The 13,208-nt window shown below is 40.2% G+C and overlaps 2 protein-coding genes across 16 annotated transcripts in view; one reads left to right on the top strand and one right to left on the bottom strand.

Moving 5' to 3' along the window:
* c27h1orf174 (chromosome 27 C1orf174 homolog) overlaps window positions 1–12,193 on the bottom strand; it is a 32,751-nt gene extending 20,558 nt beyond the window's left edge. For 2 of the 12 annotated variants that reach the window (XM_059951751.1, XM_059951749.1), the window contains exon 1: window positions 7,676–7,888. Coding sequence is in view for 9 of the 12 variants with exons in the window: in XM_059951749.1 (XP_059807732.1) it covers window positions 7,676–7,690 (15 nt within the window). In the remaining 3 variants the exon portion in view is untranslated. Of the gene's footprint in view, window positions 1–3,990; window positions 4,081–5,068; window positions 5,097–6,084; window positions 6,160–6,528; window positions 6,588–7,675; window positions 7,899–10,799; window positions 10,851–12,177 lie in introns of those variants that run through there. The other 10 variants (XM_059951742.1, XM_059951743.1, XM_059951748.1 and 7 more) reach the window with 10 other exon arrangements.
* A 74-nt stretch (window positions 12,194–12,267) lies between these two features.
* nphp4 (nephronophthisis 4) overlaps window positions 12,268–13,208 on the top strand; it is a 417,576-nt gene continuing 416,635 nt past the window's right edge. For all 4 annotated transcript variants that reach the window (XM_059951738.1, XM_059951740.1, XM_059951739.1 and 1 more), the window contains exon 1: window positions 12,268–12,441. In XM_059951738.1, the coding sequence (XP_059807721.1) occupies window positions 12,292–12,441 (150 nt within the window). In that variant the 5' untranslated portion in view covers window positions 12,268–12,291. The remainder of the gene's footprint in view (window positions 12,442–13,208) is intronic.

Here is a 13,208-nt window from a genome sequence, read left to right as displayed (position 1 = left end):
GACAACTGCAGGAGACAGAAAGTTGTGATTGTAGGGGATTTTAATTTTCCACACATTGATTGGGACTCCCATACTGTTAAAGGCCTAGATGGGTTAGAGTTTATGAAATGTGTTCAGGAAAGTTTTCTGAATCAATATATAGATGTACCAACTAGGGAGGATGCAACATTAGATCTCCTATTAGGAAATGAGTTAGGGCAGGTGACGGAAGTGTGTGTAGGGGAACACTTTGGTTCCAGTGATCATAACATCATTAGTTTCAACTTGATCATGAATAAAGATAGATCTGGTCCTTGGGTTGAAGTTCTAAACTGGAAAAAGGCCAAATTTGAAGAAATTAGAAAGGATCTAACAAGCGTAGATTGGGACAGGTTGTTCTCTGGCAAGGATGTGATTGGTAAGTGGGAGGACTTCAAAAGAGAAATTTTGAGAGTGCAGAGTTTGTATGTTCCTGTCAGGGTTAAAGGCAAAATGAATAAGAATAAGGAACCTTGGTTCTCAAGGGATATTGGAACTCTGATAAAGAAGAAGAAAGAGATGTATAACATGTATAGGCAACAGGGAGGAAATAAGATACTTCAGGAGTATAAAAAGAGTAAGAAAATACTTAAGAAAGAAATCAGGAGGGCTAAAAGAAGACATGAGGTTGCTTTGCAGTCAGGGTGAAGGATAATCCTAAAAGCTTCTACAGGTATGTTAAGAACTAAAGGACAGTAAGGGATAAAATTGGTCCTCTTGAAGATCAGAGTGGCCGGCTATGTATGGAACCAACAGAAATGGGAGAGATATTAAATGGGTTTTTTACATCTGTATTTACTAAGGAAACTGGAATGGAGTCTACGGAAACAAGGCAAACAAGTAGGGAGGTCATGGAACTTATACAGATTAAAGAGGAGGAGGTGCTTGCTGACTTGAGGCAAATCAGAGAAGGACCTTGAGGGAGACTAGTGTTGGAATTGCAGGGGCCCTGGCAGAAATATTTAAAATGTCGATATCCATGGGTCATTGGAGGATTGGAGGATTGGAGGATAGCTCATGTAGTTCTGTTGTTTAAAAAAAGGCTCAAGAAGTAAGCCGGGAAATTATAGACCAGTAAGTTTGACATCAGTAGTAGGTAAATTATTAGAAGGAATACTAAGAGATAGGATCTACAAGTATTTGGATAGACAGGGACTTATTAGAAACAGTCAGCATGGCCTTGTGCCTGGTAGGTCATGTTTAACCAATCTATTAGAGTTTTTGAGGAAGTTACCAGGAAAGCGGATGAAGGGAAGGCAGTGGATGTTGTATACATGGACTTCAGTAAGGCCTTTGACAAGGTCCCACATGGGAGGTTAGTTAGGAAGATTTAGTCGCCAGGTACACATGGAGAAGTAGTAAATTGGATTAGACATTAACTCAATGGAAGAAGCCAGAGAGTGGTAGTGGAGGATTGCTACTCTGAATGGAGGCCTGTGACTAATGGTGTGCTACAGGGATCAGTGCTGGGTCCATTGTTATTTGTCATCTATATCAATGATCTGGATGATAATGTGGCAAATTAGATCAGCAAAATGGCTGATTATACAAAGATTGAAGGTGTAGTGGACAGTGAGGAAGGTTTTCAAAGCTTGCAGAGGGATTTGGACCAGTTGGAGGAATGGGCAGAAAAATGGCAGATGGATTTTAATGCGGTCAAGTGTGAGGTATTGTACTTCGGAAGGTCAAACCAAGGTAGAACATACTAGGTAAATGGTAGGACACTGAGGAGTGCAGTAGAACAGAGGGATCTGGGAGTACAGATACATAATTCTCTAAAAGTGGCGTCACAAGTAGATAGGGTTGTAAAGACAGCTTTTGGTACACTGGCCTTTATAAATCAAAGTGTTGAGTATAAGAGATGGAATGTAATGGTGAGGTTGTACAAGACATTGGTGAGACCGAATTTGGAGTATTGTGTGCAGTTTTGGTCGCCTAATTACAGGAAGGATAATAATAAGGTTGAAAGAGTTCAGAGAAGGTTTACAAGGATGTTGCCGGGACATGAGAAACTGAGTTACAGAGAAAGGTTGAATAGGTTCGGACTTTATTCCCTGGAGCGTAGGAGAATGAGGGGTGATTTGATAGAGGTGTATAAAATTATGATGGGTATAGATAGAGTGAATGTAAGCAGGTTTTTTCCACTTAGGCCAGGGGAGAAAAAAAACAGAGGTCATGGGTTAAGGGTGAAGGGGTAAAAGTTTAAAAGGAATATGGGGGGAGGCTTCTTCATGCAGAGAGTGGTGGGAGTGTGGAATGAGCTGCCGGATGAAGTGGTGAATGCGGGCTCACTTTTGACATTTAAGAAAAACTTGGACAGGTATATAGATGAGAGGGCTTTGGAGGGATATGACCCAGGTGCGGGTCAGTGGGACTAGGCAAAAAAATGGTTCGGTACAGCCAAGAAGGGCCAAAAGGCCTGTTTCTATGCTGTAATGTTCTATGGTTCTATAAAAAAGATAATAGGCAAATAAGATAAAGGGCTAGAGAAGAAAGAATCTGACAGGAGAGGAAAGGGTAGCTGACTTGGATCCCCAATGATCTCATGGGCCCTTTTTACACACTTGTCTTTGTAAATGTCCTGAATCATGGGAAATTCACAACTACAGATGCGCTGGGCTGTCCGCACCACTCTCTGCAGAGTCCTGCGATTAAGGGAGGTAGAGTTCCCAGCAGTGATGCAGCCAGATAGGATGCTCTCAATTGTGCCTCTGTAGAAAGTTTTTAGGATTTGGGGGCCCGTACCAAACTTCCTCAACCGTCTGAGGTTAAAGGGGTGCTGTTTTGCATTTTTCACCACACTGCTGATGTGTACAGACCACGTTAGGTCCTCGGTGATGTGAATGCCGAGAAACTTAAAGCTGTTTACCCTCTCAACCACAGATCCATTGATGTCAATAGGGGTTAGCCCGTCTCTATTCCTCCTGTAATCCACAACCAGTTCCTTTGTTTTTGCAGCATTGAGGGAGAAGTTGTTTTCTTGACACCACTGTGTTGGACAGATGACATCTTCCCGGTAAGCCACCTCATTATTGTTTTGTGATTAGGCCAATAAAGGGGAGGAGAGGAAGGAATCTGATAGGAGAGCAAAACGGACCATAGGAGAAAGGGAACCATAGGGGACCCATGGGGAGGTGATAGGCAGTTGAGAAGAGGTAAGAGGCCAGAGTGGGGAATAGAAGAGGAGGGGAGGGGGAGGGAAATTTTTTACTGGATGGAGAAAACAATATTCATGCCACAAATTGGAAGTTACTCAGACAGAATACAAAGTGTTGCACCTGCACTGTAGGGGTGACCTGATCTTGACACAAGAATGAGAACGGTGGATGGAGCAGAGGCGCTCAGTGAAGCAGTCCCCCAATTTCTGATGGATTTCACCAATGTAGAGGAGGCCGTAATGGAGCACTGGACATGAAAGATGACCCCAGCAGATACAGAGGTGAAATGTTGCCTCATGTGGAAGGAATGTCTGCGTCCCTGAATGGTGGTGAGGGAGCAGGTGAACGGGCATGTGTAGAACTTCGGCCATTTGCTGGGATAAGTGCTGAGAAGGATACTAGTTGGATGTGGGGACTCATTGCAAGATAGGTAATGACAAGAGCAACTCTATCATTGTTAAGGCAATGGGAAGATGGGGTGAGCATGAGTGTTTGGGAAATGGAGGAGATCTGAGTGAGGGCAGCATCTATGTTGGAGGACATTCTTTGAATGAGGAGGACATCTTTGAGGTTCTAAAAGGGAAAGCCTCTTCCAGGGACAGATGTAACGGAGACAAAGGTACTGAGAAATGGGAATAGCATTTTTCTAGGAGATGGGATTGGAAGAGGAATAGTCAGGATAACTGGAATCCCTTGGTTTGTCTCCACAGATGGAGACAATGAAATTGAGAAAGGGGAGGGAGGTGTCAGAAACAGACCAAGTGAATGTAATGACAAAGCGGAAAATAGAGGCAAACTTGTTGAAATTGATTACCTCAGAATGGGTGCATGAAGCAGCGCCAATGCAGTTGTCAATGTAGCTTTTAGGTGGCTTGCCCTTCCTTTCTAGTCCTATGGAAAGTCTCTGTCAAAAACATTGACAATTTATTCACTTCCATAGATACCGCCTGACCTGCTGAGTTGCTCCATCTTTTTGTGTGTGTTGCTCTGGTTCCCAGCATCTGCAGAATCTCTTATGTTTATGGTATGCTGAAGTACATATTTTTCTACATCCAGTAAACATTTTTGTTTAATTCTGAGAGCTGGTACTTTATTTTAGTTTCTACAAGTAGGCCTGAAATTACACAGTAACTACATACATTTAAAAAAATACTAAGAGCACTGTCTGAAGAAATTCTTTCCACAGTTAAAATGACTGTGTAGCTTATGAATCGTATAGGTATGAACATTTCCCAGTGGAAGATGATTCACATATCAAATTGAAGTGGACAGTTCTTGTGCCATATTAACAGTAATCCTTTTAATATATAACCATATTAAGACTTAGATACTGGACTATGGTTATTTTGCTGTGACATCTAAGAAGAACAATTCTTTAATTAACATAAAAGGTAGTGAATACCCCTTATCCAAAATTCCAAAATACAAAAACTTCTTAAGTCCAAATTTTTTTGAGTACTTACATGACTTCACAAATGGAAAATTCCATAAAATGCTGGGAAGGTTCCCAGGTAATGCACAGGTCTCTACACACCACAGACAGTTCTGAAAAGTTATCTCACAGATGTAATGAAAAATGGAAAGACAATGCATAAAGCGAAAAATAAAGATCTCGATTGTGTATTGAAAGAGTGGATTTGTCAGTGTCGGAGTAAACGTATATGGCAATTAATGGTAAGCTGATCATGAAACAAGCAAAGATCTATCACAACAAACTGAAGGTTGAAGGTACTTGTAAATATTTCGCAGGCTAGATTGCAGAAATTTAAACACAGCGTTAATTTTTATGTGTCTGCTAATCAGAATGAAGCAGCAGAATTCATTGATAAATTCAAGTTTAAGATTGTTGCCGATGAAAATCTAACACACTGAACAGCTGCATTAGTACATACGTGTAATGTGTTCATCTGTAAGGCTAAGCTGTAATAGATAGTTGCAAACATAAGCAGATAGGTTGGTAACATGTTTTGAACAGAACATAAGGTAACAGTCTATCTTCATTTTCCTCTTCTTTTAAAAAAGACCTTTTCCATTTATTCTTGCTCGCCATCCTACTCAGCACCCACTCCCCCAAACAACTCCATAAGAGCATAAGAAAAGGGGGAGGGTCTCAACTAATCAGCCCCTTGAGCCTGGTACACTATGCCTTAAGATCAAGGATGATTCAGTCTTTTTCTCACTCTCTCCCAGATTTCTCAATTCCCTGATAGCTTAAATGCCTGTCAATATCCACTTTGAATTTACAGGTATTCAGTAATTCCACCAGTACAGCTCTCAGGGGCAGATAATTCCAATATTCAAAACTCTCTAGAAAAGAATTTCACCTTCTATTTATATTACCTCATATTCCCTTTTGACATAGAAAGCAGTTATTTGGTTCATAAAATTTCAGAACAATTTTATGAATTCTATTCTCCCACCTATTTTCCTAGAATTTATTTTGTCTCCCATGCTCATTCGCTTTCGGCTTATTTTTCTATTACCCATGCACATTATTGGTAATTTACCTATCAACTGAAATTCCTCCTCAGCTCTATCTGAAACAGACAACTCTTTATTCTTAAACTAAGCCCACCCTAGTTCTAGCCACCTTCATCAGAGATAACATCTTCTCAATATCTACGTTGTCAATCCCCTTAGAATCTTCTGTAGTCCATTGATGTCACCTCTTGTGCTTGTATAGTCTAATCTGCTCAAATTCTTTCTTCATATAACGACCCCTTTATCAACTCCTTTGCACAACCTCCAGTGTAAAACATCCTTCCTTAAATAGAATCACAAGACTAGACATAGCACTCTTGTTAGTAGTGACACCAGTATAAAGTTGCTTTAAAACTTTACAGTTTTTGTACTGTTTACCCCTTGTCAAGGTCAAAATTTTATTAGTGTTTAAAATTATTTGTTGTACCTGCAGGCTGAGTTTTTGTGTTTCATGTTCTAGGATCTTCAAATCTATTGCATTCCAATATTTTGTTTCGTTGATCTATTGAAACAGCAATTTGCTTCTTCATTATTCCTTCCAGGGAGGATAACCACACATTTTTCTGGACTATACTCCATCTGACAAATTCGTAGTCATTTATCTGTATTCCTTTGTTGGCCCCTTGTGCCCTCCTTATAACTTACTTATTATGTAATTAGCAAATTTGCTAAGTCTCTTCATCTATTAATATATATTGTTGGGGTCCCAGTACTGATCTGTGTGGCAATCTGTTACTTACTGATTTACAATCCAAAAAATTATCCCTTAGTTTGAAGATCTGTTTTTCATCTTTTAGTTTCTATGTTAATGTATTACCCTGTATATTGTTTTCAAGAATGATAAATTTTAATGCCAAACCTTATTACTTACTGGAAATCCAAATACACTTCATCTACCAGTCCTGCTCTGTCCATCTTAGTTGTTACATACTCAAAGATCTATAGCAAATTTGTGGAATAGTGCTGAAGGAGAAAGTTGTACTAAACTCACACTTGGCTGGATGCCCATTTGGTTAAAGTACTCAAAGACTGCTAGAATTAAAAGGAGCTGTGGCCAAGCATCTTTAGGACAGAACAACAGGAGAATAAAAACTGTAGAGAGAAAAATTAGTTTTTAAATTTGTAACAGTTGCACAATCTTTAAAAGCATAAATTGTGACTGAAGATTTGTCTCCAAATTTCAGTAAGGCATAACCTGATCAGTCATTTTGTCATTCACACAATGCATCCATACATGAAATACTTTGTAAATCATCTGCTCAAATCAAGCATATTTTTGGTGGCAAATGGAAATGAAGAAAAGGCCTTGGTCTCAACTTTCAGAGGATCACAGACAGTTGTCAGCATAAAGCTCAGTTTATTTGTATAGAATTGCAACTTCTTTTGATGGAAAAAAACCCTATAATTACTGTACATTATTGATATACTTGTTGATCCTGATTACTTTAACTAGGTGTAAATTTATTTTGCAGATGTCGTTGAATATTCTGATGGCTTTTATTAGTTCAATTTGGACATACACTTGACATTTAGCTGTCACCTACCACAAACATGCCCAGACTAAAACTCCTAGTGCCAATGTTGAACAGGCATGTTCTGCGTCATACAATTGCATGTTAATCAACCTCAAATCGTCCTTCAGTGGCGTCGTTGCTATTTCCCAACTATATTTGTGCCTAAATAACTTCAGAGCGATGTCTGTGCCAGCCTACTCCTGGCGGGGGAAGGCCAGCCGGTAGGGCAGATCTGGCGAACTCACTTCCTGAATTCTGATGACTTGTCGAGGTCATAAATAGTCTGTAAATATACTTAGCTCGGCAGGACAAACTAATTTCATGAATTAAAGGACAAAGGAATTGCCAATTTATTTTTGATCACACTTGATCTGAAAGGAAGAAGGGACTAATGACTCAACTTGCTAAAACCAAACGCTTAGCCGCCCAACCAGAGGTTCGCAATCTCCTTTAAATATATTCTCGCAGTTACGGGATATATAAAGAACTCCAGCCAGCTCCTACCTGTTTAGTCTTCATTTTAGATTAAAAATTTGATGTCTGCTTCTTCCTGCGTTCTCGAAATCGCTCCAAAGTGGGTCACAAAAAGCATTGGAACTTTCGGCGCCGCTGAGCCTCAAGACAAAACATACTCAAGTCGCAACCCACTCGGCGAAGGGAAGGCCGGCTTCCTGTTCCAATTGGGTGAGCGGCATGTCTGTCATTTCAGTCAGCATTGATCGTCACCATCTTTGAGAAGGGCAGACGCGGAAAATGTCAAATGGTCGGCGAGCTTAAAAACTAGCACGTGTTGCACACACGAAAAAGAAACAACGCCTGGGACTGTTGTGACAGATGTGTGCTATCCAGATGTATGTGAAAGCACACAGGCACACAAAAAGATATATGAATGGCTTGATACAGAATATTGTTAACGTACTGCTTTGCATTCTTACTCTTGTCATTTGCGCAAGAACATTAAAGTTTCTAATGACAATAGTTCTATTGTCTCATATTTAGCTCCAGAAAGGTGCTATTTTGAGCATGTTTGAATTATGCTTGTGACTAATTAATGGGGGTAAACGGTAACATATTTAGAATGACGCTGAACTTGAAACATTTTTCGTTTGGGAATTTAGTAATGTGTGTTGTAAATATCCTTTCCTTTCTGAATTGACAGCCTGAATTTTTAAATCTAATTACTTAAGATTAAAATATTTGTTCTGTGAAACAACATTTAGATTTATTTTATATTAGAACCTAAGAAGTAGGAGCAAAAAGTCATATGACCCCGGAGCTCGCTCGGCTGTTCATAAAGATATCTAATTTGAATTTGACTTCATGTTCACTTTCTTCCTTGTTCCTTTTGACACACTCCCAGTCTGAAAATCTATCACAGTTTCTGTAAAGTTCTTAGAGAGTATGCCAAAGATCCAAACCTCTTTAAGAAAAGGAGTTCTTTCTCATCCATTTTATTCTGAAAATATCGGTCACTGCCAGATTTCAGCATCCACCTTTTAATGTTGCAGTCTTACATGGCTCAGAAAGAGCTTTCATTTTGCAAGATCTAATGAGCATTAAACCAGCTTGCTCAATGTACTCTCATAAATCTGTCAGTTTGAGCCTTCAAGCTATAAGAACATTCTCTAACGTTTATAATGCCTTTTGCCATTCATCTATTTTAGATATATGAACACATAATTGGTGGCTATTATTGCCAGGCTACACCTCTCCCCATTTTCTAAAGGCTGCAATGATTCTTTTATTTTTAGTTTTTTTTCAGTGCACCTCTCTGATGATTTTAGCCATTTCAAAGGTTCAAATGTTCATTTATTATCAAAGTATGTATCCATACATTTGTGAAACATTGAAACAGAATGCCCTTTCTGTGGGAAAACTGATTGTAAATCAGACACTAACAGATTAACTTCATGACAAAGTATTGGAATATGAGCACTTTATTTAGAATCAGTGACTTTGATTCTAAATGAGCCTTCATAGAATTTTGAAAGGGAAGGGTTCAATTAGACGAAACTTCTCTGCCTGTGTTTGGCTGGATGCTAATCAGCATAGCTAACCAAACCTACAATGGATATAGTCAAATTTCAATTAATACAGATTTTGGGAGACTTAGACAACAAAGACAATGACTGTGCAAAATTGCCTCCACTAAAAATGAATGATGATGAAAACTTGAAAAATGTGGACTTTTTCACAAAAGCAGATAGGCACAGCTCAGTAACGATATTATTCTGCGCCTCTTCATGGCAGCGGATTATTATTTGTACAGAGGAAATTATTTAAGAATGTTCTTTGAAGAAGTTATCATCTCTGTTCATATGGGCCAGGATAATCCAAAATGGAAAAAAAAGGGCATATGGAATGATCATTATAATCTCACACCAATGTATCAGCAACAACAGGAACTCTACTGGAATGGTAGAAATCATGTACCATCTCCCAAACTACTGAGCAAACTACCCCAGTATCCCTTGCCCACATTCTCTCCTCCAGTGGTAATGTTCTTTTGGTTCCACATTGGCCTCATCAGCCACCTCAGATCCTTAAAATCTGCCTGCAGGATTTTGAACCGATATTGTTGGTACTGTTGGATCTGGAGATGTTTGATCCTGAGGATCTCCAGAGATCCAGAGTGTTATCAGAACAAAAGGTGAACAAAGAACAAAGAAGCTGTAGTTGTGTTAAGCTAAACACAGATCCATTGATAAGAGATAACCTATGAGACAGGTTCAGAGAACAAGCTGCAGAGAAACATCTAGAAAAATAAAGAATGAGCTATACAACAATCATAGAAAATTCACTGAACAATTAAACATAGATGATTATATAAAAATGTAAGCAAGCATAAAATAAGTTATATTACAAGAAAAATAACAGTACCAACATGAATAATAAAATCTGAATGTTCACTTGTTTACTGATTACTTCAAACTTTGCACCAAGGAGGCAATATATTATCTATAGCAACACAGGCAAAATGCCAGAGGAATTCAGCAGGTCAGACAGCATCTATGGAAAAAGGTAAACTGTCGACATTTCAGGCCGAGACCCAGGACTCGGCCGGAAATATCAACTGTTTACTCTTTTCTATAGATGCTGCTTTACCTGCTGAGTTCCTCCTGAACTTTGTGTGTGTTGCTTTGGATTTCCAGCATCTGCACATTTTCTCATGTTTGGAATATATTAAATGGGATTATTTCTGCATCCAGATGCTCCTCTAAAATCAGAACCCCTTTTGAGCATTATTTTCTTTACTTTTCTCTTTTGCCTTCGAACCATGTATCTGGTGTGCCCTTTCTTCCTTTTGCATTGGACTTTGAATGCTCCCTTTCCCCTTTGTGAGATCAAATGCCAGGCTTCCTGGGGGCTGGGGGGGGGGTGGGGTGGTGGTGTGGGGAAGCATCTTTTTTTTTTGACTAACACTTTGACATGCAACATCCTTAAATCCATTCTTTCTTGCAACTCTCCTCCTGTGACTGAATTCAGAATGTAGTATCTATCCATTATGGGAATTTGGCATCAAGGCATGCAAAATGATGTGGTTTACCCAATGAGCCACATTAGAGTAAATAGGGCCTCAGTGCAAGGTTTGCTGGGCTAGGAAAGGACACTGACATTGTTCACTTACCCTTCCAGTGGATTTGGAAGAATTGGGAGACAGCATTGTGGCATCTTTCCTGTGCATTTCAGTATGTACACTAAAACCATAATCTGACTACTTCAAGATTTTGGTGGCGAAGAACTGGCAGATTTTCTGTTATTGCACAACTTTTTAAATTCACATTTTTAAGATGCTATACAGTAGTATATATTTCCCCTTGAACAATGTGAGTTTAAATGGAGAGGAAAGAAGTCACTGGAGACAGCTAGTCAAACAGTTTCTGTGGAAGGAAGAACAATTAACAGTTTGAGTCCAGGGAACTTGGGAAATGGATCCAGATGTGTTTGAAGTATGTGTGTGTAAATAGGGCCCCAGAGAGCCAGACGATGAATCACTGGGAATTTTAAGCAATGCATATTGAATTATTGGAGTTTTATGGTAGTTCAAGCCAAGGAAGCATTTGGCAGGTGAGAGATCACTGCTGCCTGGTAAACCATGAACCTTGTTCCAAGTTTGGGGTCTTCACTTAACAACTTTCTTTCCCTCTACCATCTAAAGGCAATGCTGCTCTTAGGCAGTTTTGTTTGTAACACTTTCCAAAATTCACTTTTAACATTTGAGAAATGGAATATACACATGGCCTGATTTTCAGACCAAGATGTCAAAAAGTTGAACATTTTAATATCAAGCTTTCATACTCCTGTTATTGAATGATGAGTAAGCTGCAAAGACCCAGAAGGCTGCAAAGTCCACAGACAGAAGACGAAGAGTTGCCCCCAAGGCTCATTATTGTGAATAGGAAAGCATAGACCAATAGGCGAGGGTTGGAGTGGGAGTGTGATGGAGAATTACAGTGTAATCGAACAGTTAGCCCAGGGTGGCCTATGTGGACCCAGTCTGGGTACTTTGTTGAGCAGTCACTCATATCCCCAAGGTTTGACCAAACCAGAGATACCCCTTGTAGTTTAACAAACTTCTTTTGTTTCCTTCCAGTTCTCACTACATCTTCTATCTAAACCTTTAATCCAGCTTCTCTTTCCAAAGAGGCAGCTGAGTTTCCAGCATTCTCTGCTTTTGTTTCAGTCGTTGAGTATGTTCAAGCCACGGACTTAAAAATGGTTAGCAACTCGTTGCTTCCAGATGTATATGCAATAAGTGTAAGATAGAGGCGCTGAGGCAAGAGGCCATAGATTCTACTGAAGGGTGAGCCGACACCCATGGCAGCGGCAGGGGTTCTCCTTTTGCCGCGCTACAGGGCCGAGTCCGTCTCCATGACAACCCAAGCTCAGCGGCCGGCCAGACAATACCAAAGCAGACATTCTTGGGGGTGGGCTCTACCCAATCAGACAGGCATTCTGCGGGATTTATACACCCTGCACCGCAGAATTCAACAAGTGGTACTCACACTGGCAAGAGGCTTCTGCACCGCGGTTGGCTCTGTGAAGCCGGGCTGCGGCGATGGAATTGCGGCTTCGCTCTTAGCTGGGCCTGGCGTGGTCGGCTGGCGGCGGCCGGTAAAATGGCGGCGGCGTCTCAGTCCTGGCAGGGCTCGGGGAGCTTAGCCTCCCTGGGCGTTCCTCCTCACCCCCAGCGTTATCAGGCGCTGCTCGGTGAGTCGGAGCCGTTTCAGCTCGTGTTGAAGTCGTTGGAGGGGTTGCCATTCAGAGCGGTAAGCTGATGATATATAGACCGGGACAGTGAAATACTCACTCAGGTTGGATATACTAGCACACAAACGACAGGCTGAATAGTCCTCGGTGCGAGATGCAAATTCATCAGCGGACTCGGGAATGCAGCCTCGCGGATTTTTACAGACACAGACGAGTGACAGGAGGTGGTTTAAGATGCTGCCAGCACAGTCCTGAACTGAAAAGAGTTGTTCTATAGTTGAGTTGGCAATCGTTTTTTCAAATCTCTGGGCTTTTGAGTTTTTTGATAATCGATGTACAGTAATAGATTTTTAAAAAATCGAGCTTTACAGTTTGTCTTTTGCCAATTATATTTAGACAGGAGTTTTTGCGTAATTTGAAATTTTAGATATTAGATTTTGGTCATGAGTAAATACATATTTCAGAATCCGGTTTATCATCACCGGCATGTGTCGTGAAATTTGTTAACTTAGCAGCAGCAGTTCAATGCAATACATAATATAGAAGAAGAAAAAATGATATTATAATAAATAAATCAATTACAGTATGTGCGTATTGAATGGATTAAAATCATGCAAAAACATAAATAATAAATATTTTAAAAAGTGTGGTGTTCACGGGTTCAATGTCTATTTAGGAATCTGATGGCAGAGGGGAAGAAGCTGTTCTTGAATTGCTGAGTGTGTGCCTTCAGGCTTCTGTACCTCCTATCAGATGGTAGTAGTCAGAAAAGGGCATGCCCTGGGTGCTGGAGGTCCTTAATAATGGATGCTGCCTTTCTGAGACA

The sequence above is a fragment of the Hypanus sabinus genome, chromosome 27 (genome assembly GCF_030144855.1).
Source record: "Hypanus sabinus isolate sHypSab1 chromosome 27, sHypSab1.hap1, whole genome shotgun sequence".
Classification (NCBI taxonomy): Eukaryota; Metazoa; Chordata; class Chondrichthyes; order Myliobatiformes; family Dasyatidae; genus Hypanus; species Hypanus sabinus.
The sequence above is the reverse complement of the archived record's forward strand: the minus strand, read 5'-3'. Positions and strand labels throughout refer to the sequence as shown.